Raw genomic sequence first — 23536 nt, 5'->3', positions numbered from 1 at the left:
AGTGTACTGAGGGTGATGGAGCAGTAATGTAGTGTACTGTGGGTGATGGGGCACAAACGCAGAGCGCTGAGGGTGATGGGGCAGTCACTCAGTGTACTGAGGGTGTTGGAGCAGGAACGCAGTGTACTGAGGGTGATGGGGCAGTAACGCAGTGTACTAACAGTGATGGAACAGTAATGCAGTGTACTGAGGGTGATGGGGCAGTAACACTGTACTGAGTGTGATGCATCAGTAAGGCAGTGTAGTGAGGGTGATGGAGCAGTAATGCAGTGTGTTGAGGGTGATGTGGCAGTAAAGTAATGTACTGAGGGTGATTGGGCATTAACGCAGTGTACTAATAGTGATGGAGCAGTAATGCAGTGTACTCAGGGTGACGGGGCAGTAACACAGTGTGCTGAGGGTGATGGAGCAGTAACGTAGTGTACTGTGAGTGCTGTAGCAGTAATGCAGTGTACTGAGGGTGTTGGGAGCAGGAACGCAGTGCACTGAGAGTGATGGACCAGTAACGTAGTTTACTGAGGGTGATGGAGCAGTAACGCAGAGTGCTGAGGGCGATGGGGCAGTCACTCAGTGTACTGAGAGTGATGGGGCAGTAACGCAGTGTGCTAACAGTGATGGAACAGTAATGCAGTGCAGTGAGGGCTGAGGGTGATGGGCAGTAATACAGTGTACTGAGGTAATGAAGCAGTAATGCAGTGTGCTGAAAGTGATGGGGCAGTAACGCAGTGTACTGAGGGTGATGGAGCAGAATTGCAATGTACAGAGAGTGATGGGGCAGTAACACAGTGTGCTGAGGGTGGTGGGGCAGTAACGCAGTGTACTGAGGGTGATGGAGCAGTAACGCAGTGTACTGAGGGTGATGGAGCAGTAATGTAGTGTACTGTGGGTGATGGGGCACAAACGCAGAGCGCTGAGGGTGATGGGGCAGTCACTCAGTGTACTGAGGGTGTTGGAGCAGGAACGCAGTGTACTGAGGGTGATGGGGCAGTAACGCAGTGTACTAACAGTGATGGAACAGTAATGCAGTGTACTGAGGGTGATGGGGCAGTAACACTGTACTGAGTGTGATGCATCAGTAAGGCAGTGTAGTGAGGGTGATGGAGCAGTAATGCAGTGTGTTGAGGGTGATGTGGCAGTAAAGTAATGTACTGTGGGTGATGGGGCACAAACGCAGAGCGCTGAGGGTGATGGGGCAGTCACTCAGTGTACTGAGGGTGTTGGAGCAGGAACGCAGTGTACTGAGGGTGATGGGGCAGTAACGCAGTGTACTAACAGTGATGGAACAGTAATGCAGTGTACTGAGGGTGATGGGGCAGTAACACTGTACTGAGTGTGATGCATCAGTAAGGCAGTGTAGTGAGGGTGATGGAGCAGTAATGCAGTGTGTTGAGGGTGATGTGGCAGTAAAGTAATGTACTGAGGGTGATTGGGCATTAACGCAGTGTACTAATAGTGATGGAGCAGTAATGCAGTGTACTCAGGGTGACGGGGCAGTAACACAGTGTGCTGAGGGTGATGGAGCAGTAACGTAGTGTACTGTGAGTGCTGTAGCAGTAATGCAGTGTACTGAGGGTGTTGGGAGCAGGAACGCAGTGCACTGAGAGTGATGGACCAGTAACGTAGTTTACTGAGGGTGATGGAGCAGTAACGCAGAGTGCTGAGGGCGATGGGGCAGTCACTCAGTGTACTGAGAGTGATGGGGCAGTAACGCAGTGTGCTAACAGTGATGGAACAGTAATGCAGTGCAGTGAGGGCTGAGGGTGATGGGCAGTAATACAGTGTACTGAGGTAATGAAGCAGTAATGCAGTGTGCTGAAAGTGATGGGGCAGTAACGCAGTGTACTGAGGGTGATGGAGCAGAATTGCAATGTACAGAGAGTGATGGGGCAGTAACACAGTGTGCTGAGGGTGGTGGGGCAGTAACGCAGTGTACTGAGGGTGATGGAGCAGTAACGCAGTGTACTGAGGGTGACGGGGCAGCAACGCAGTGTACTGAGGGTGATGGGGCACAAACGCAGAGTGCTGAGGGCGATGGGGCAGTCACTCAGTGTACTGAGAGTGATGGGGCAGTAACGCAGTGTGCTAACAGTGATGGAACAGTAATGCAGTGCAGTGAGGGCTGAGGGTGATGGGCAGTAATACAGTGTACTGAGGTAATGAAGCAGTAATGCAGTGTACTGAAAGTGATGGGGCAGTAACGCAGTGTACTGAGGGTGATGGAGCAGAATTGCAATGTACAGAGAGTGATGGGGCAGTAACGCAGTGTGCTGAGGGTGGTGGGGCAGTAATGCAGTGTATTGATGGCAATGGGGGCACAAACGAAATGTGCGGAGGGTGATGGGGCACAAATGCAGTATATTGAGGTTGATGGGGCAGTAACACAGTGTACTGCGGGCAATGGGGCAGTAATGCAGCATACTGGAGGTGATGGAGCAGGAACGCTGTCCACGGAGGGAGGTGGGGCAGTAACGCAGTATACTGAGGGTGATGGGACAGTAACGCAGTGTACTGAGGGTGATGGAGCTATAACGCAGTGTGCTGTTTGTAATGGGGCAGTAATGCAGTGTACTGAGTGTGATGTGGCAGTAACACTGTACTGAGGGTGATGGAGCAGTAATGCATTGTACTGAGAGTGATGGGGCAGAAACACTGTACTGAGGGTGATGGACCGGTAAGGCAGTGTACTGAGGGTGATGGAGTAGTAATGCAGTCTACTGAGTGTGATGGGGAAGTAACGCAGTGTGCTGAAGATGAGGGGTCATTAGTGGAGTGTATTGAGCGTGTTGGAGCAGGAACACAGTGTACTGAGGGTGATGGGGCAATAACACAGTGTACAGAGGGTGATGGGGCAATAACACAGTGTACAGAGGGTGATGGGGCAATAACACAGTGTACTGAGGGTGATGGTGCAGTTACATAGAGCACTGAGGGTGATGGGGCACAAACGCAGGGTACTGAGGGTGATGGAGCAGTAACGCAGTGTACTGAGGGTGATGGGGCAGTAACGCAGTGTACTGAGGGTGATGGGGCAGTAACGCAGTGTACTGAGGGTGATGGGGCAGCAACACAGTGTACTGAGGGTGTGGGGCAATAACACAGTGTACTGAGGGTGATGGTGCAGTAACACAGTGTACTGAGGGTAATGGGGCAATAACACAGTGTACTGAGGGTGATGGTGCAGTAACACAGTGTACTGAGGGTGATGGGGCAATAACACAGTGTACTCAGGGTGATGGTGCAGTAACGCAATGTACTGAGGGTGATGGTGCAGTAACACAGTGTGCTGAGGGTGATGGGGCAATAACACAGTGTACTGAGGGTGATGGGGCAGTGACACAGTGTACTGAGGGTGATGGGGCAATAACACAGTGTACTGAGGGTGATGGTGCAGTAACACAGTGTACTGAGGGTGATGGTGCAGTAACGCAATGTACTGAGGGTGATGGTGCAGTAACACAGTGTGCTGAGGGTGATGGGGCAGCAACACAGTGTACTGAGTATAATGGGGCAGTAATGCAGTGTATTGATAGCAATGGGGGCACAAACGAAGTGTACTGAGGGTGATGGGGCACAAATGCAGTTGATGGGGCAGTAACACAGTGTACTGAGGGCAATTGGGCAGTGATGCAATGTACTGAGTGTGATGGGGCAGTCACACAATGTACTGATGATAACGGGGCACTAACACAGCATACTGAAGGTGATGGAGCAGGAATGCTATCCATGGAGGGAGGTGGAGCAGTAACGCATGGTACTGAGGGTGATGGGACAGTAACGCAGTGTACTGAGGGTGATGGAGCTATAACACAGCGTACTGTTTGTAATGGGGCAGTAATGCAGTGTACTGAGTGTGATGTGGCAGTAACACTGTACTGAGGGTGATGGAGCAGTGATGCATTGTACTGAGGGTGACGGGGCAGTAACGCAGTTTGGTGAGTGTGATGGAGCAGTAACATAGTGTACTGAGGGTGATGGAGCAGTAACGTAGTGTACTGAGGGTGATGGAGCAGTAATGTAGTGTACTGTGGGTGATGGGGCACAAACGCAGAGCGCTGAGGGTGATGGGGCAGTCACTCAGTGTACTGAGGGTGTTGGAGCAGGAACGCAGTGTACTGAGGGTGATGGGGCAGTAACGCAGTGTACTAACAGTGATGGAACAGTAATGCAGTGTACTGAGGGTGATGGGGCAGTAACACTGTACTGAGTGTGATGCATCAGTAAGGCAGTGTAGTGAGGGTGATGGAGCAGTAATGCAGTGTGTTGAGGGTGATGTGGCAGTAAAGTAATGTACTGAGGGTGATTGGGCATTAACGCAGTGTACTAATAGTGATGGAGCAGTAATGCAGTGTACTCAGGGTGACGGGGCAGTAACACAGTGTGCTGAGGGTGATGGAGCAGTAACGTAGTGTACTGTGAGTGCTGTAGCAGTAATGCAGTGTACTGAGGGTGTTGGGAGCAGGAACGCAGTGCACTGAGAGTGATGGACCAGTAACGTAGTTTACTGAGGGTGATGGGGCACAAACGCAGAGTGCTGAGGGTGATGGGGCAGTCACTCAGTGTACTAACAGTGATGGAACAGTAATGCAATGTATAGAGGGTGATGGGGCAGTAACGCAGTGTACTGAGGGTGATGGAGCAGTAACGCAGTGTACTGAGGGTGATGGAACAGTAATGTAGTGTACTGAGAGTGATGGGGCACAAACGCAGAGTGATGAGGGTGATGGGGCAGTCAGTCAGTGTACTGAGGGTGTTGGAGCAGGAACGCAGTGCACTGAGGGTGATGGGGCAGTAACGTAGTGTACTGAGGGTGATGAAGCAGTAACGTAGTGTACTGAGGGTGACGGAGCAGTAACACAGTGTACTAACAGTGATGGAACAGTAATGCAATGTACAGAGAGTGATGGGGCAGTAATGCAGTGTACTGAGGGTGATGGGGCAGTAATGCAGTGTACTGAGGGTGATGGAGCAGTAACGCAGTGTACTGAGGGTGATGGAGCAGTAATGTAGTGTACTGAGGATGATGGGCACAAACACAGAGTGCTGAGGGTGATGGGGCAGTCAGTCAGTGTACTGAGGGTGTTGGAGCAGTAACGCAGTGTACTGAGGGTGAAGGAGCTGTAACACAGTGTACTAACAGTGATGGAACAGTAATGCAATGTACAGAGAGTGATGGGGTAGTAACGCAATGTAGTGAGAGTGATGGGGCACAAACGCAGAGTGCTGAGGGTGATGGAGCAGTAACGCAGTATACTGAGCGTGATCGGGCACTAACATGGTGCACTGAATATGATGGGGCAGCAGCACAGTAGGCTGAGGGTGATGGGGCAGTCACACACTGTGCTGAGAGAGATGCGACTGAAGTGCAGTATACTGAGGGTGATGGGGCAGTAATGCAGTTCATTGAGGGTGATGGGGCAATAAATCAGGGTACAGAGGGTGATGCAACTGTAGGGCAGTGTACTGAGTGTGATGGGACAGTAACACAGTTCACTGAGGGTGATGGGGCATTAGTACAGTGTACTGAGTGTAATGGTGAGTAACGCAATGTACTGAGGGCAATGGGGCAGTAACACAGTGTACTGGGGTTGATGGGACTGAAGTGCAGTGTACTGAGAGTGATGGGACAGTAACGCAGTGTACTGAGCCTGATGGAGCTGAGATGCAGTGTACTGAGTGTGATGGACCAGTAACACTATGTACTGAGGCTAATGGCCCAGTAACGCAACATACTGAAGTTGATGGGGCAGTAACACAGTGTACTGACGACGCTGAGGCAGTAACGCAGTGTACTGAGGATGATGGGTCAGTAATGCAGTGTAGTGAGAGTGATTGTCAAGCAACACAGTGTACTGAGTGTGATGGTGCTAATGCTGTGTACTGAGGGTGATGGGACTGTAGTGCAGTGTACTGAGGCTGATGGGCCAGTAACACAGTGTACTGAGGGTGATGGAGAAGTAACCCAGTATGCTGAGGGCGATGGGGCAGTAACACAGTGTACTGAGGCTAATGGCCCAGTAACACAGTATACTGAAGTTGATAGGGCTATAACATAGTGTACTGAGGGTGACGGGGGACTAGCGCAGTGTACTGAGGGTGCTGGGGCAGTAACGCAGTATACTGAGGGTGATGGGCCAGTAACACAGTGTACTGAAGGTGATGGAGAAGTAACCCAGTATGCTGAAGGCGATGGGGCAGTAACACAGTGTACTGAGGCTAATGGCCCAGTAACACAGTATACTGAAGTTGATAGGGCTATAACATAGTGTACTGAGGGTGACGGGGGACTAGCGCAGTGTACTGAGGGTGCTGGGGCAGTAACGCAGTATACTGAGGGTGATGGGCCAGTAACACAGTGTACTGAAGGTGATGGAGAAGTAACCCAGTATGCTGAAGGCGATGGGGCAGTAACAGTGTACTGAGGCTAATGGCCCAGTAACGCAGTATACTGAAGTTGATAGGGCTGTAACATAGTGTACTGAGGGTGACAGAGGACTAGCGCAGTGTACTGAGGGTGCTGGGGCAGTAACGCAGTGTACTGAGGGTGATGGGGCAGTAACGCAGTGTACTGAGTGTGATGGGGCAGTAACGCAGTGTACTGAGGGTGATGGGGCAATAACGCAGTGTACTGAGGGTGATGGAGCAGTAACGCAGTGTACTGAGTGTGATGGGGCAGTAGTGCACTGAACTGAGCACGATGGGGCAGTAACACTGTTGTGAGGGTGATGGCGCAATAACGCAGTGTACTGAGGGTGATGGGGCAGTAACGCAGTGTACTGAGGGTGATGGAACAGTAACACTGCACTGAGGGTGATGGAGCAGTAATGCAGAGTACAGAGGGTGATGGGACTTAGTGCAGTGTATTGTGTGATTGGACAGTAACGCAGTGTACTGAGGATGATGGGACTGAAGTGCAGTGTACTGAGGATGATGGGACTGAAGTGCAGTGTACTGAGGATGATGGGTCAGTAATGCAGTGTAGTGAGAGTGATTGTCAAGCAACGCAGTGTACTGAGTGTGATGGTGCTAATGCTGTGTACTGAGGGTGATGGGACTGTAGTGCAGTGTACTGAGGCTGATGGGCCAGTAACACAGCGTACTGAGGGTGATGGAGAAGTAACCCAGATTGCTGAGGGCGATGGGGCAGTAACACAGTGTACTGAGGCTAATGGCCCAGTAACACAGTATACTGAAGTTGATAGGGCTATAACATAGTGTACTGAGGGTGACGGGGGACTAGCGCAGTGTACTGAGGGTGCTGGGGCAGTAACACAGTGTACTGAGGGTGATGGGCCAGTAACACAGTGTACTGAAGGTGATGGAGAAGTAACCCAGTATGCTGAGGGCGATGGGGCAGTAACACAGTGTACTGAGGCTAATGGTCCAGTAACGCAGTATACTGAAGTTGATAGGGCTGTAACATAGTGTACTCAGGGTGACAGAGGACTAGCGCAGTGTACTGAGGGTGCTGGGGCAGTAACGCAGTGTACTGAGTGTGATGGGGCAGTAACGTAGTGTACTGAGTGTGATGGGGCAGTAACGCAGTGTACTGAGTGTGATGGGGCAGTAACGCAGTGTACTGAGTGTGATGGGGCAGTAACGCAGTGTACTGAGGGTGATGGGCCAGTAACACAGTGTACTGAAGGTGATGGAGAAGTAACCCAGTATGCTGAGGGCGATGGGGCAGTAACACAGTGTACTGAGGCTAATGGTCCAGTAACGCAGTATACTGAAGTTGATAGGGCTGTAACATAGTGTACTGAAGGTGACAGAGGACTAGCGCAGTGTACTGAGGGTGATGGGGCAGTAACGCAGTGTACTGAGGGTGATGGGGCAGTAACGCAGTGTACTGAGGGTGATGGAACAGTAACACTGCACTGAGGGTGATGGAGCAGTAATGCAGAGTACAGAGGGTGATGGGACTTAGTGCAGTGCATTGTGTGATGGGACAGTAATTCAGTGTACTGAGGGTGATGGAGAAATAAACCAGTATGCTGAGGGCGATGCGGCTGTAACACAGTGTACTGAGGCTAATGGCCTAGTAACACAGTGTAACATAATGTACTGAGGCTGACGGGGGACTAGCGCAGTGTACTGAGGGTGCTGGGGCAGTAATGCAGTGTACTGAGTGTGATGGGGCAGTAACTCAGTGTACTGAGGTTGATGAGGCAGTAATGCAGTGTACTGAGTGTGATGGGGCAGTAATGCAGTGTACTTAGGGTGATGGGGCAGTAACGCAGTGTACTGAGTGTGATGGGGCAGTAACTCAGTGTACTGAGGTTGATGAGGCAGTAATGCAGTGTACTGAGTGTGATGGGGCAGTAATGCAGTGTACTTAGGGTGATAGACAAGCAACGCAGTGTACTGAGGCTAATGATGCTAATGCAGTGTACTGAGGGTGATGGGGCAGTAACGCAGTGTACTGAGTGTGATGGGGCAGTAACTCAGTGTACTGAGGTTGATGAGGCAGTAATGCAGTGTACTGAGTGTGATGGGGCAGTAATGCAGTGTACTTAGGGTGATGGGACTGTAGTGCAGTGAACTGAGCACAATGGGGCAGTAACACTGTACTGAGGGTGATGGAGCAGCAAGACAGTATACTCTAGGTGATGGGACAGTAACAAAGTGCACTGAGCATAATGGGACAGTAACTCAGTGAACTGAACATGATGGGGTAGCATCGCAGTGTACTGAGATTGATGGGGCAGTAACGCTGTGTACTGAGGGTGATGGGACTGTAGTGCAGTGAACTGAGCGTGCTGGGGCAGTAAAACTGTATTGAGGGTGATATAGCAGTAATGCAATGTACTGAGGATGATGGGACAGTAATGCAGTGTACTGAGGGTGATGGGACGGTAAAGCAGGGTACTGAGCATTATGGGTCTGAGATGAAGTGTACTGAGGGTGATGAGTGAGTAATGCAGTGTATTGAGAGTAATCAGCAAGCAATGTAGTGTACTGAGGGTGATGGAGCAGTACCGCAGTGTACTGAGGGTGATGGGGCAGTAATGCAGTGAACTGAGCATGAAGGGACAGTAACACTGTACTGAGGATGATGGAGCAGTAACACAGCGTGCTAAGGGTGATGGAGCAGTAACGAAGTTTACTGCAGGTGATGGGACTGTAGTGCAGTGTATTGAAGGTGACGGGGCAGTAATGCAGTGAACTGAGCGTGATGGGGCAGTAACACAGTACGGAGGGCAATGGGACAGTAATGCAGTGTACTGAATTTGATGGGTCAGTAATGCAGTGTACTGAGAGTGATCAGGAAATAACGCAGAGTACTGTGGGTGATGGTGCAGTAATGCAGTGTACTGAGGGTGATGGCACTGTAGTGCAGTGTACTGGGGGTGATGGGGCAGTAATGCAGTGTACTGAGGGTGATGGGGCAGTAATGCAGTGTACTGAGGGTGATGGCACTGTAGTGCAGTGTACTGGGGGTGATGGGGCAGTGATGCAGTGTACTGAGGGTGATGGGGCAGTAACGCAGTGTACTGGAGGTGATGGGGCAATAACACAGTGTACTCTGGGTAATGGTGCAGTAATGCAGTGTACTGAGGGTTATGGGGCGCTAATGCAGTGTAGTGAGGGTGATTGGCAGTACCGCAGTGTATTGAGGTTGACGGGGCAGTAATGCAGTGTACAGAGGGTGATGGGGCAGTAATGTAGTGTACTGAGAGGGATGGAGCAGTAACATTGTACTGAGGGCAATGGGGCAGTAATGCAGTATACTCAGGGTGATGGGGCAGTAATGCACTGTATTCAGGGTTATGGGGCGCTAATGCAGTGTAGTGAGGGTGATTGGCAGTACCGCAGTATATGAGAGTGATGGGGCAGTAATGCAGTGTACAGAGGGTGATGGGGCAGTAATGCATTGTGCTGATCTTTATTGGAGAGTGATGCAGTGTACTGCATGTGATGGGGCAGAAACGCAATGCATTGAGGGTGATGGAGCAGTAACACAGTGTACTGAGGGTGATGGGGCAGTACCGCAGTGTACTGAGGGTGATGGGGCAGTAACACAGTGTACTGAGGGTGATGGGGCACTAACACAGTGTACTGAAGGTGATGGGGCAGTACCGCAGAGTACTGAGGGTGATGGGGCACTAACACAGTGTACTGAGGGTGATGGGGCAGTACCGCAGAGTACTGAGGGTGATGGGGCAGTACCGCAGTGTACTGAGGGTGATAGGGCAGTACCGCAGTGTACTGAGGGTGATGGGGCATTAACGCAGTTTACTGAGGGTGATGGGACTGTAGTGCAATTTACTGAGGGTGATAGGGCAGTAACGCAGTGTACTGAACGTGATGGAGCTGAAATGCTGTACACTGAGGGTGATGGGGCAGTAACGCAGTGTACTGAGAGTGATCGGGCAATAATGCAATGTACTCTAAGTAATTGTGTAGTTATGCAGTGTACTGAGAGGGATGGAGCAGTAACACAGTACTGAGGGTAATGGGGCAGTAACGCAGTATACTTAGGGTGATGGGGCAGTAATGCAGTGTACTGAAGGTGATAGGGGCACTAATGCAGTGTAGTGAGGGTGATGGGACAATAATGCAGTGTACTGAGAATGACGGAGCAGTAACACAGTCTACTCAGGGTGGTGGGGCTGTAACACAGTGTACTGAGTGTAATTGTGCAGTAATGCAGTGTACTGATGGCAATGGGGCAGCAATGCAGCGTACTGAGGGTGATGGAACAGTATAGCATTGAACTTAGAATGATGGGGTAGTAACGCAGTGTACTGAGGGTGATGAGGCAGTAACACTGTACCGACGATGATGGGGCAGGAAAGCAGTGTACTGAGCGTGATGGAGCAGTAATGCATTGTACTGAGAATGACAGAGCAGTGATAGGGCTGTAACGCACTTTTCTGAAATTGCCGAAGCAATAAAGCATAGTATTGGAGCAGTAACCTGTAAATGAACGGAGGGAGGGGTTTTGTATCAATGATGGAGAGGTTAGATCCATGCATCAGTGATGGACAGATGAGATCTCTGGGTCAGTGGTTGGTCAGTGTGCAAATATATCAAAAGTTTGTTAAAATGCTTGTCCTGTTTGATGTGTGGGAGGAACCAGTAAATGAGTCACATGATACACGAGACTGAACAGAGGCTGAGAGTCACTTGGTAATTCCTGCAAGTCAATTTGTCTTGTCTCGAACATTCTGTGGCATATTGTTACAAAGATTGTCAGCCCATTGAGACTTATGTTGGAGAACTCCCACCAGTGTGCAGCGAGCCAAACACAAGCTGCTGTCTAATTAGGATGCAGCACAGTAGGCACTGTGTTTAATAAGAGCTCTCCCACTTGGCAGTTCAGATGCACACACTGCAACAGATCTCTGTAAGCAACTCCCACACACCCTCCAAGAAAACATCTCACATACCCTCCATTTAAAGGGGCGCCACTCAGAATCTAACAACTGCCTTTCGAGGGGAACAGGTTTTCGGCTCAGCTGTCATACTGGATCCAAATCTGATCATTTGGATATTCCATCAGAGAGAGCGGGTCAATTCGAACTGAGAGAATGCCCAGATTCCAATCAATGCTTCTGATCATCAATACTCAGTGTAAGTGAGAGGCAGAGAGAGACCGAGAGATGGAATGGGCAACACAGAACGCAAGTGACAGACAGAAAGAGAGAGAGAGGGGATTGTGACAGAAAGACAGAGTCAGAGTAACACCGAGATCAAGTGAGAGACTGAGACAGACATGGAGAGAGGGAGAGACAAAGTAAAAGAGAGAGAGAGTGAGAGGAAAGAGAAACAGACAGTGAGGGTGGACAGAATGAAAGAGAAAGAGGACAGAGATGGAGATACTCATAGAGAGGCAGACAGAGCGAGAAAGAGGGAGACAGAAATAGTCACTGGATATAACATTCCTGTATACATTATATAACACACTGGGTTTTGCTGGATGTCAACACTTGTGCACATATATAAATATTATATATGTGAAAATTGCAGTTTCAAATAGCTGTGGAAATCTATACAATATCTTAAAACATACATCACCCCATCTCTGCTGAATTGGTGTTTTTGCAAAGTTTATGCTGTTTTCTGAAAGTGCAAATGAACTGTAATTCCCCGTCATCCAAGAGAATAATGAGTAGTGACAGACAGGCAGGTTAGTCTGGCCAGATCTGCAAGTGATGTCCATCCAATTTCCCTGCTTGTTCTTGCAGTTTTAATTTCTCCATTGACCCATCAAGTGTCAAGAATATGAGGAATGTGGAGTGAAGTGACCCAGAGACAAGGCAGCTTTCATCAGACAGAGCTGTGTAAACTGGTAGGATAGAGGGATTATGAGAGAGACAAGTGCTGAGTAATCCTGCCCTAGAGAGGGTGAGGCCATGGTGCTAAATACAGTAGCACCAGGACACATGACAACAGGCTGTCTGTGAACACTGCTGAGTACAACACATGAGCAGGCAACCAGAATCTTCCATTTGCTCATATCCATTTCAAAGATCTGTTTACATGAATTCTACACTGGCCAGTTGACCCCAGATACTGCACCCGCCAATGTGCAACAGGTTCTCACTCAGAATTCCCAGTCTGTGTTGTGTATAGTACAAGCACAGACAGACAGCCAGTCGGTCAAAAAAGCAGACAAGTGCCAACAGAAAAAAAGACAGGCAGACAGAGCATGCACAGACACGTTTAGGCCCAACCATAACATTTTATGTTTCTCATTCTTTCTCACTTAATTTTGTATTGTCAGAAAACTTGGATACATTACACTTGGTCCCTTCAGTCAAATCATTAGTATAGATTGTAAATAGCTAAGGCCCAGCACTGAACCTTGTGGAACTCTACTAGTAACAGCCTATCACCCTAAAATGTCCCATTTATCTCTATTGTTTCTGTCCTTTAACCAATCCTCTATCATGCTAATATATTACCTCCAACCCAATGAGCTCTTATCTTGTGCAACATCATTGTTACCATGTCATATCTCAAATTACTCATATATTGGGATACAAAATGTGACACACATAAGCGTTCACGGGTACTAAAGTCTCCAGATGTATCAGCTGATACACTCCTGGAAAAATATTTAATATAAACCCAATCTGAGCCCATTTCTTAGTCAATCACAGGTTAAAATGCAAAGACAAATCATATCACAACAGAGCTGAACTCTTTCCCTATTATCACAGATGAATACTGAGACTCAATGGTGAGTCAGTACCTTCAGGACAGGAGGGGACCTGAATCCCAGTGAGAGTCAGTGCCTTTAATGTATAAATAAGCAGACTGCAGTCTGTGCATAGGGAGGAGTTGCTACTAGGTGTAGCTGCCTGTGATTGACCTCTAATTGCCTGTGATGTGTGAGGTGCTCCACAATAATCCATTGCATCGCGCAGTAAGATATCTGAGCCAGAGATGACCGGAGAACATATGATTATCATTTGTTACTCTTCCACTGACAGTAAAGGTGCAATTACATTGACACAGGAATAAGGAAATGTAGACAGCAAAATACCAAAGTCCACCTAGTTTGTCTTCTACCCTCCTGGTAGCTCTATGATGCAATAATAATGGAATTGTTGACAAATCATAGAATCAATCTCCATGAATGAGCCTACAGCATACCGAGACAGGAGGCATGGAAAACCCTCAGAGCTGGATAGCTTTGGGGGCCACAGGTCCAAAGTCACCTGATCCTCCCAAGCATGCTACATTTAAGAACATGAATAGGAGCAGGAGTAGGCCACATGGTCCCTCAAACCAGTTTGGCTATTTAATATCATGGCCAATCCTCGACCTCAACTCCACTTTCCTGCCTGATCTCCATATCCCTTAATTCTCTTAACAGTCCAAAAATCTATTAATGTCATCCTTAAATATAGTCAACAACCAAGCATCCACAGCCTTCTGCAGTAGGGAATTCCAGAGATTCACAACCCACTGAGTGAAGATGTTTCCTCATCTCAATCAAAAATGGCTGTCCCCTTATTCTGCAACAATGACTCTTTGACTTTCCAGCCAGGGGAGACAGCCTTTCAGCACCTATCCAGTAAAATCCTCCCAGAATGTGACATGTTTCAATGAGGTCACCACATTTTTCTAAACTCCCAAGGGTATCAGACCATTCTGCTCACAGGAAAACCCTCTCATCCCAGGAACCAATTTATTGAACTTGTGTGGCATTGCCTCTAAAGCAAGTATATCTTTCCTTTGGTACGGAGGGCAAAACTCTATACATTACTCTAGATGTGGTCTCACCAAAGCTCTGTACAATTGCAGCAAGACTTCCTTACTTCTGTACTCCCTTTGCAATAAAGTTCAACATACATTTGCCTTACTATTTGCTTGCTGTACCTACATGTTAACTTTCTGTGTTCCTTGTACAAGGACACCTAATCCCTCTGAATACCAACATTTAATAGTTTTTCACAGAATCACAGAATCTTTACAGTGCAAGAGGCGGCAATTTGACCCATCGAGTCTGCACTGGCTCTCTGAAAGAGCATTCTACCTACTCCCAATCCCCTGCCTTGCACATTCTTTCTTTTCAGATAGCTATCCAATTCCCTTTTGAATACATCGATCGAACTTGCCTCCACCACCCTTTCAAGGAAGTTTGTTCCAGACTCCCACCATCCTCTGGGCGGAAAAACTTTTCCTCACATCACTTTTACTCCTTTTGAATCTGTGCCCTCTAGTTCTTGATGCTCTCTTGAGTGGAAACAGTTTCTCACTATTTACCCTGTCCATACCCCTCAGCATCTTGAATACCTCTATCAAGTCTCCTCTCAACCTGCATTTCCCCAAGAAAAAGAGTCCCAACCTCTCCAATCTATCCTCATAACTACAGTTCTTCGTCCCTGGAATCGTTCTTGTGAATCTCCTCTGTACTCTCTCCAATGCCTTCACATCCTCCCTCAAGTATGGTGTCCAGAACTGGAAGCAGTACCCCAGATGAGGCCTAACTGGTGTCTTGTACAAGTTCAACATGACCTCCTTACTCTTATACTAAATGCCCCTATTAATAAAGCCTAAGATACTATATGCTTTATTAACTGCTCTCTCAACATGCTCTGCCATCTTCAATGACTTATGTACATATACGCTGAGGTCCCTCTGTGCCTGCACCTCCTCAAGAGTTTCTCCCTTGATTTTATATTGTCTCTCCATATTCTTCCGGCCAAAATGAATCACTTCACACATCTCTGCATTGAACTTCATCTGCTACTTGTCTGCCCAATCGACCAACATGTCTATGTTCTTTTGAAATTCAAGACTTCCTCATCACAGTTGACAACATTTCCAATCTTTGTACCATCTGCAAGTTTTGAAATCATGCCCTGAACACCACAGTCTAGGTCATTAATCTATATCAGGAAGAGCAAGGGTCCCAACACTGACCCCTGGGGAACTCCTCTACAAACTTTCCTCCAATCTGAAAAACATCCATTAACCACTACTCTTTGTTTCCTGTCATTCAGCCAATTTCTTATCCAAGTGCCTACTCTCCCTTTTACTCCATGAACTAGGATTTTGCTCACAAGTCTATTGAGTGGCACTACAAATGCCTTTTGAAAATCCTTATACACCACATCAACAGCGTTGTCCTTATCAACCTTCTCTGTTACTTCCTCAAAAAACTCCAGCAAGTTACTTAAACATGATTTTCCCTTAATGAATCCATGCAGGCTTTTGTTAATTATCCTGCACTTAGCTAAGTGACTATTGATTTTGTCCCGAACTATAGTTTCCAGAAGTTTCCCTACCGCTGAAGTCAAACTGACTAGTCTGTAGTTGCCAGCTTTATCCTTGCACCCCTTTTTGGACAAGGATGTAACATTCACAATTCTTCAGTCCTCTGGCACCACTCCTATGTCTAAGGAAGACTGGAAGATTATCACTAGTGCCTTTGAAATTTCCAGTCTCATTTCCCTCAGTGCCCTTGGATACATCTCATTCGGTCCTGGTGCCTTATCAATTTTAAGTAAAGATAGCATTTCTAAAACTTCCTCCTTCTCAATTGTAAATTCATCTAGTGTATCAAATCACCATTTAAAAAAATATTCATTCTTATTATTCTTCCTACCAAATAATCTCACACTTTCTCACATTATACTCCATCTGCCACCTTTTTGCCCCCCCTCACTTAACCTGTCTATATCACTTTACAAGGTTTTTTTGTCTCCTTCACTGCTTACTTTCTCACCTAACTTTGTATCGTCAGAAAACTTGGACACATTACACTTGGTCCCTTCATCCAAGTCATTAATATAGATTGTAAATAGTTGAGGCCCAGCACTGACCCTTGTGGAACTCCACTAGTAACAGCCTGTCAACCTCAAAATGTCCCACTTATTCCTATTGTTTTCTGTCCTTGAACCAATCCTCTATCATGTTAATATATTACCTCCAACGCAATGAGCCCTTATCTTGTGTACCAGCATTTCATGTGTTACCAAGTCATTTCTCAAATTACACATATACTGGAACATAAAAAGTTATTTGCTGAAAGAAATTCATCTTTTTTCAATTTAGGTGAATCAACACTGCTTCCACCCCCCCCCAACCTATGGGGAGCCTGTTCCATAGATTGATCCACTCGCTCACTGAAATATTGGGCTGGATCTTTCTGGCCCCAGGATGGCAGGGAAGTTTCCCAGCAGCGGGACCAAATACGGATCAGCTGCCCACTGAAAAAAGTGTTGAGCAACCAATTTAAATAATTAAAGGCTCAATTAAAGGTTGTTTTCCTGGGTAGCTGGCATTTTCAGGTTAGGGTGCAGGGTCCCACCATGTGGAGAGGCCACCAGCTTCCTGCAGACAGCCTCCCTATGGCCATCTGGGAGGCCATTGGAGCTGCAGGCTTAAAGAGGGTGCGGGCAGGCAAGGCTGCACCCGTAGCCCACTGGGCCATTGTGAGAGGCCTACCTGCTTGGCCCTCTCTGAGGGTACTTCCATTTTGAGGTGCCCTCTCGATTCCCAAACTGCCTCAGCAGTGTCGACCCCTCTGAATTGGCCTACCGAGGCTTCAGAGTTGCCAGCCCTCTGATTGCATTAATATTCAATGGCAATACCATTGCTGAATACCCCATCATCAACATCCTGAGGGTTACCATTGACCAGAAACTGAACTGGGCTAGACATCTAAATACTGTGGCTATAAGAGCAGATCAGAGGCTGGGAATTCTGCGGCGAGTAACTCACCTCCTGACTCCCCAAAGCCTGTCCACCATCTACAAGGTGCAAGTCAGGAGTGTAATGGAATACTCTCCACTTCCCTCCAACAACACTCAAGAAGCTTGACACCATCCAGGATAAAGCACGCTATCCACAAACATTCACTCCCTCTATCACTGACGTACAGTGGCAGCAGTGTGTATCATCTACAAGATGCACTGCAGGAACTCACCAAGCCTCCTTAGACAGCACCTTCCAAACCCACGAACACTACCATCTAGAAGTACGAGGGCAGCAGACACATGGGAACACCACCACCTGGAAGTTCCCTTCCAAGCCACTCACTATCCTGACTTGGAAATATATCCTTCACTGTTGCTGGGTCAAAAACATGGAACTTCCTCGCTAACAGCACTGTGGGTGTACCTGCACTGCATGGACTGCAGTGGTTCATGAAGGCAGCTCAACATCACCTTTTCAAGGGCCATTAAGAATCAGCTGGCCTTCTATCCAGCTTCACCTGCTCCACCATCCTTAAACAGCATAAATTTCATCACATTTCTACTCCTCTTTAGCTCTGAAGAAGGGTCATACAGACTCAAAATGTTAACCCTATTTCTCTTTCCACAGATGCTGTCAGACCTGCTGAGTTTTTCCAGCATTTTCTGTTTCTATATAAGTAATTCTGCCACTTTATTGATCATTTGTGTGACTGCACTTGGAATACTGTGCACAGTATGGAAAAGATATTTCAGCTGTAGAAGGGGTACAGGAAGGAGCAATCAGACGATCGAGGGGATGGAGGGATTAGATTATGAGGAGTGATTTTTTTTTCGTTCATGGGAAGTGGGCATTGCTGGCTTGTCCAGCATTTATTGCCGATTCCTTCCTGTATCTGTTTCTATGTAAGTAATCCTGCCACTTTATTGATCATTTTTGTGACTGCACTTGGAATACTGTGTACCGTATGGAAAAGATAATTCAGCTATTGAAAGGATACAGGAAAGAATCGGCAATAAATGCTGGACAAGCCAGCAATGCCTACATCCCATGAACGAAAAAAAAATCACTCCTCATAATCTAATCCCTCCATCCCCTCAATCATCTGATTGTTCCTTCCTGTATCCCTTCAACAGCTGAAATATCTTTTCCATACTGTGCACAGTATTCCAAGTGCAGTCACACAAATGATCAATAAAGTGACAGGATTATTTATATAGAAACAGAAAATGCTGGAAAAACTCAGCAAGTCCACAGCATCTGTGGAGAGAGAAACAGGGTTAACGTTTCGAGTCCGGATGGCCCTTCTTAAGAGCTAAAGAGAAGTAGAAATGTGATGAAATTTATACTGTTTAAGGGTGGTAGAGCAGGTGAAGCTGGATAGAAGGCCAGCGATAGGTGGGAGCTAAGGACAGATTGACAAAGATGTCGTGGACAAAAAGACAAAGGGAGTGTTAATGGAAGTGGTAAGGGCTAAAGGAGGTGCTGATAGTGGCATAAAGGTAAGAAAGCAGAATGTTTGTTAATAGCAGAACAGGGTAAGCGCTCTGTGAAAGAACAACATGGAATAAGTAACAGATGGCCCTTTTGTGGGTGGGGTGGGGAGAGAAGGTTGTGGTTGGGGAAAAAGGGTGGGAAAAGGGATAAAAAGGGGGATAAAACAATGAGTAAGTGAATAAAAATGAAAATAAGTGGATAAAAAAATAAAAATGAATTTTAAAAAGGGGATTAAAAAAGGGGTGAAGATAGAGTTCATGGTCTGAAGCTGTTGAACTCAATGTCAAGTCCGGAAGGCTGTAAAGTGCCTAAAGGGAAGATGAGGTGCTGGTCGTCCAGTTTGCATTGGGCATCACTGGAACATTGTAGCAGGCCAAGAACGGACATGTGGGCATGAGAGCAGGGTGGTGTGTTGAAATGGTAAGCGACAGGAAGGTCAGGGTCATGTTTGTGGACAGACTAAAGGTGTTCCGCAAAGCGGTCACCCAGTCTGCGTTTGGTCTCCCCAATGTAGAGGAGATCACATTGGGAGCAGTGAATGCAGTAAACCAAATTGAAGGAGGTGTAAGTGAAGCACTGTTTCACTCTTGGACGGTGAGGAGACAGAAAGTAATGGGGCAGGTGTTGCACTTTCTGTGATTGCATGGGAAGGTGCTGTGGGAAGGGGATTAGGTGTTGGGAGTAAGTGGGCCAGGGTGTCCTGGAGGGAATGGTCCCTACAGAATGCTGACAGGGGGTTGAAGGGAAGATGTGTTTGGTGATGGCATCATGCTGGAGTTGGCGGAGGATGGTCCTTTGAATGCAAAGGTTGGTGGGGTGAAAAATGAGGACAAGGGGGACCCTATCATGGTTCTGGAAGGGAGGGGAAGGGATGAGGGCAGAGGCGCGGGAGATGGGTCGGACACGGTTGTGGGCCCTGCTAACCACAGTGGGTGGGAAACCTCAGTTAAGGAAGGAGGAAGACATGTCTGAAGTGCCGTTTTGGAAAGTGGCATCATCGGAACAGATGCGACAGAGGCGAAGGAACTGAGAGAATGGGATGGAGTTCTTACAGGAAGCAGGGTGTGAGGAACTGTAGTCAAGGTAGCTGTGGGAGTTGGTGGGCTTGTAATGAATATTGATGGATAGTCTACTGCCAGAAATGGAGACAGAGTGGTCAAGGAAGGGAAGGGAAGTGTTGAAAATGGACCATATGAAGGCGATAGAGGGGAGGGAATTGGAAGCAAAACTGATAAATTTTTCGAAGTCCATATGAGAGCATGAAGTGGCTCTGAAACAGTTGTCAATGTACTGAGAAAGGAATTGTGGGAGCGGGCCTGAGTAGGACTGGAACAAGGAATGTTCCACATACCCCATAGAGACAGGCACAACTGGAGCCCGTGTGGGTACCCATAGCCACACCTCTATTTAGAGGAAGTGAGACGAGTTTAAACAGAAATTGTTCAGTGAGAGAACAAGTTCAGACAGACAGAGGAGGGTGGTGGTGGATGGGGATTGTTCGGGCCTCTGTTCAAGGAAGAAGTGGAGAGCCCTCAGACCATCCTGGTGGGGGTTAGAGGGATTGGACGTCCATGGTGAAGAGGAGGCGGTTAGAGCCAGGAAACTTTAAGTTGTTGATATGACGTAGGGCATCAGAGAAATCGTGGATGTAGATGGGAAGAGACTGGTCAAGGGGAGAGAGAATGGAGTCAAGATAGGAAGAAATAAGTTCCATGGGACAGGAACAGGCTGACACGATGGGTCTACTGGGACAGTCCTGTTTGTGGATTTTGGGAAGGAAGTAGAAGTGGGCTGTCTGGGAGTCTATGAGGTTGGAAGCTGTGGAGGGAAGACCTCCATGGGGGTGATGAGGTCAGTGACAGTCCTGGAAACAATAGTTTGATATTCGGTGGTCGGGTCACGGTTCAGGGGGAGGTAGGGAGAAGTGTCTGAGAGTTGGCGCTTGGCCTTTGCAAGGTAGAGATCAGTACACCAGACAACAACAGCACCATCCTTGTCAGTGGGTTTGATAACAAAGCCAGGGTTGGACCTAAGAGAACGGAATGCAGCAAGTTCAGATGAAGACAAGTTGGAGTGGATGAGAGGAGCAGAAAAATTGAGATGGCCAATGTCACGCTGACAGCGGGTATCAAGATCAATAGCAGGATTACTTCACTGTTTTGGTCAATATTGACCTTTTAATACATCCCAACATCTGATTTGCAAAGATGGCAGGAAGGTAAGGCTGATGAAATCAGAAACATTTCACAGATATATACAAAGACAGTAGGACATGTTTCAAAATATGGAACATTCTTTCTCCCCCGCACCTCATCTGTCCTCAGCGCACCCCACCTCAGACCGTTAGTATGGCGCGAGTCTAGGCAGCAGCCGCAGCTCATTTGACATGCCATGGGCCAATCACAAGAAACAAGGGTTTTTATGTAATGCATTTCATCACAAATTGCACCATCATATCACAGCAAACTGAAAACCAAATCAAATAATGTTTGCGAGGCAGATCCTCTGTGACAGGCCTGAAGTCAGGATGAAGATTAGCCAAGGATTTGGCCTGGTTCCTCCAACAAACTACCACACACCAACTCCCATTAATCACACCTTCTCTCACCTGCAATTATTCTTGAAAAGCTTGTCATTCATGAGTCTCAAAACATAAAGTGCAGGATGATTCAGCAAGTCCCTGTCAATCCCCAGCAGAGATAACACACTGTTAGGAAATTCCAGACAAAACACAACTTCTTCCAAGGCCTGAAGATCAGCCTCCCATTGATCCTGCCAAGCCTCAAGTAGCTGATTAACTGCAGGACAGTGAGAGTGTCTGTTGCCTGCAGTCCCTAGGCCCAGCAACTGTAAACCAGCTGTGAAACCCAATCAGCTCGGTGAATGCATCAGCGCACCCAGTAGTACAGATAACGTAGAGGTTTGCAAACAGCATTAATCAGTCTTACGCAGGCTAGGGTAGGAGGCATAACAGCGGCAAATGTCCACTGTGATCTGTACAGGGGCTGAACGGGGCTCCCAGAACAGGTGGAATAGATGAGAACCAAGGCCAATCACACACAGACTCAATAACTCCTCCCACTCTGCTCCAGATTAACATCATCAGTCTCACTGTTTACAGAAATACAAATAACCCTGAATGGAAACCATCAGACAGCAAAACAATCCTGTTTATTTGAACTCAGAGTGACTAGTTGGATCACTGGCAAACATGCCTTTAGCTGCATTGACCTGAAGCTATGGAATTCTCTCCCTAAACCTCTCCGCCTTTCTGTCCTCCATTAAGATGTTCCTGAAAACCTACTTCTTTGATCAAGTATTGGTCTCTTTACGTGGTTTGGTGCCAAAGCCTGTTTGGTAATACTCATGTAAAGCTCCTTAGGACATTTTACTATGTTAAAGGTACTAGATAAATGCAAGTTGTTGTTAAGCAACAGGACCAGTCAGGGCCAAGTTTCCACTTTCTTCTTATTCCATGGGAAATCCTTTTTGAATTTCCAACAGTTTGACTGAGGGGGGAGGTGGTGAGAAAGTTTCTCGAGGAGCAGATGTCTTTGTGAAGTGGCTGAATGTTACATCAGAATCCCTTATCCACAAACCGCAACTAAAAATTTCCATCCACCCTGAGTGGAAGTGACCAGAGGTCAGTGAGAGGAAGAAACTCTTTATTAGGAGCGCTGAGAGGTCGCTGTAAGAGCACATTCACATCCAACTGCTGAAAGCTCAGTATCCAGGGCTTGGGGTACTAACCAGAACAAGGTTAAAGATCATGCAAGACACCAAACAAACCATAAAGGAGTGGGTGAGGCGAAACAATGCAGGATGCAGTGCTTGATCTTTGCTTTACAGGAGGAGACAGAGAGAAACATCAATGCGAAGTACTCGTGATCAGCAAGAATGCTAGAGGCATGACCACAGCCTGAGGAGGCAAGGGTTGGGAACTGCTTACGTCAGGCGCCATGATGAAAGCATTTATGCAGCCCATTCATTTCTGATCTGCAAGAAGAGTTTCTCCCTGTTTGCCTGGATCAGTCGGAATCACAGTTACGACTTTAACTAACAGGAAATTTTATGTAAAGTATCTACAAATTGTATGTTGATGAGAGTAGAAATCCGAGATTTGGGAGAGGAAAATCAGCCCAAGATTAGGGACAGCAACAGTCCCAGGATTAGAGAGACGAACATCCAGGGCTCACCCTTCTGATCATTGATAGTTGGAAACTGCCCGTATTTGTCAATAGTCCCCGGGAATCATGCTGAGAGTCCTTAGTCTTTGCAACCCATTCCATCATAATATATCTACAAGGCCCAGTCACGCAGACAGACTCAGCTTATCCCTTAATAATGTGTCCTATAGTGTAAGAGAGGCCACAGGATGGCTAGGGTGGAACAGAGTCATTGGCCAGATGAGGCCAGGAGCCATCCCTGGGAGCTGAGACAGGGTGAGGAGAGTCACCTGCCACAGGAGGAGAGTGACTGATCAGCAGGGAGAGACTGACCCACCCTCACTCAGCAGGGGGAGACAGATCCCACACCACAACCCCCCATCCCCAAGTCAGCAGGGGAAGAGTGGCCCACCCCTGGTCTGCAGGGGAAGAGTGGCCCACCCCTGGTCTGCAGGGGGAGAGTGGCCCATCCCCGGTCAGCAGGGGGAGTGGCCTGCCACTAGTTAGTAGGGGGACAGTAGTCCACTCCCAGTCAGCAGGGGGAGAGTGGCTTGCCCCTAGTTAGTAGGGGGAGAGTGGCCCATCCCCAGTCAGTAGCGGGAGAGTGGCTTGCCCCTGGTTAGCAGGGGGAGAGTGGCCCATCCCTGATCAGCAACGGGAAGAGTGGCCCATCCCCAGTCAGTAGCAGGAGAGTGGCCTGCCCCTGGTTAGCAGGGGGA

General features: G+C 47.8%; 1 protein-coding gene across 2 annotated transcripts in view; it reads right to left on the bottom strand.

The window, feature by feature from the left end:
• Nucleotides 1-23536, bottom strand: part of plekhg5a (pleckstrin homology domain containing, family G (with RhoGef domain) member 5a) — a 145963-nt gene that overhangs the window by 83489 nt on the left and 38938 nt on the right. Inside the window, exon 1 of one of the 2 annotated variants that reach the window (XM_078558019.1) lies at nt 21260-21514. The exons of the other annotated variant lie outside the window; for it this stretch is intronic. Coding sequence (XP_078414145.1) covers nt 21260-21287 — 28 coding nt within the window. The 5' untranslated portion in view covers nt 21288-21514. Of the gene's footprint in view, nt 1-21259; nt 21515-23536 lie in introns of those variants that run through there. 2 annotated transcript variants of the gene reach the window in all.

Source organism: Cetorhinus maximus, chromosome 15 (genome assembly GCF_964194155.1).
Source record: "Cetorhinus maximus chromosome 15, sCetMax3.hap1.1, whole genome shotgun sequence".
In the NCBI taxonomy this organism is placed as follows: Eukaryota; Metazoa; Chordata; class Chondrichthyes; order Lamniformes; family Cetorhinidae; genus Cetorhinus; species Cetorhinus maximus.
The sequence above is the reverse complement of the archived record's forward strand: the minus strand, read 5'-3'. Positions and strand labels throughout refer to the sequence as shown.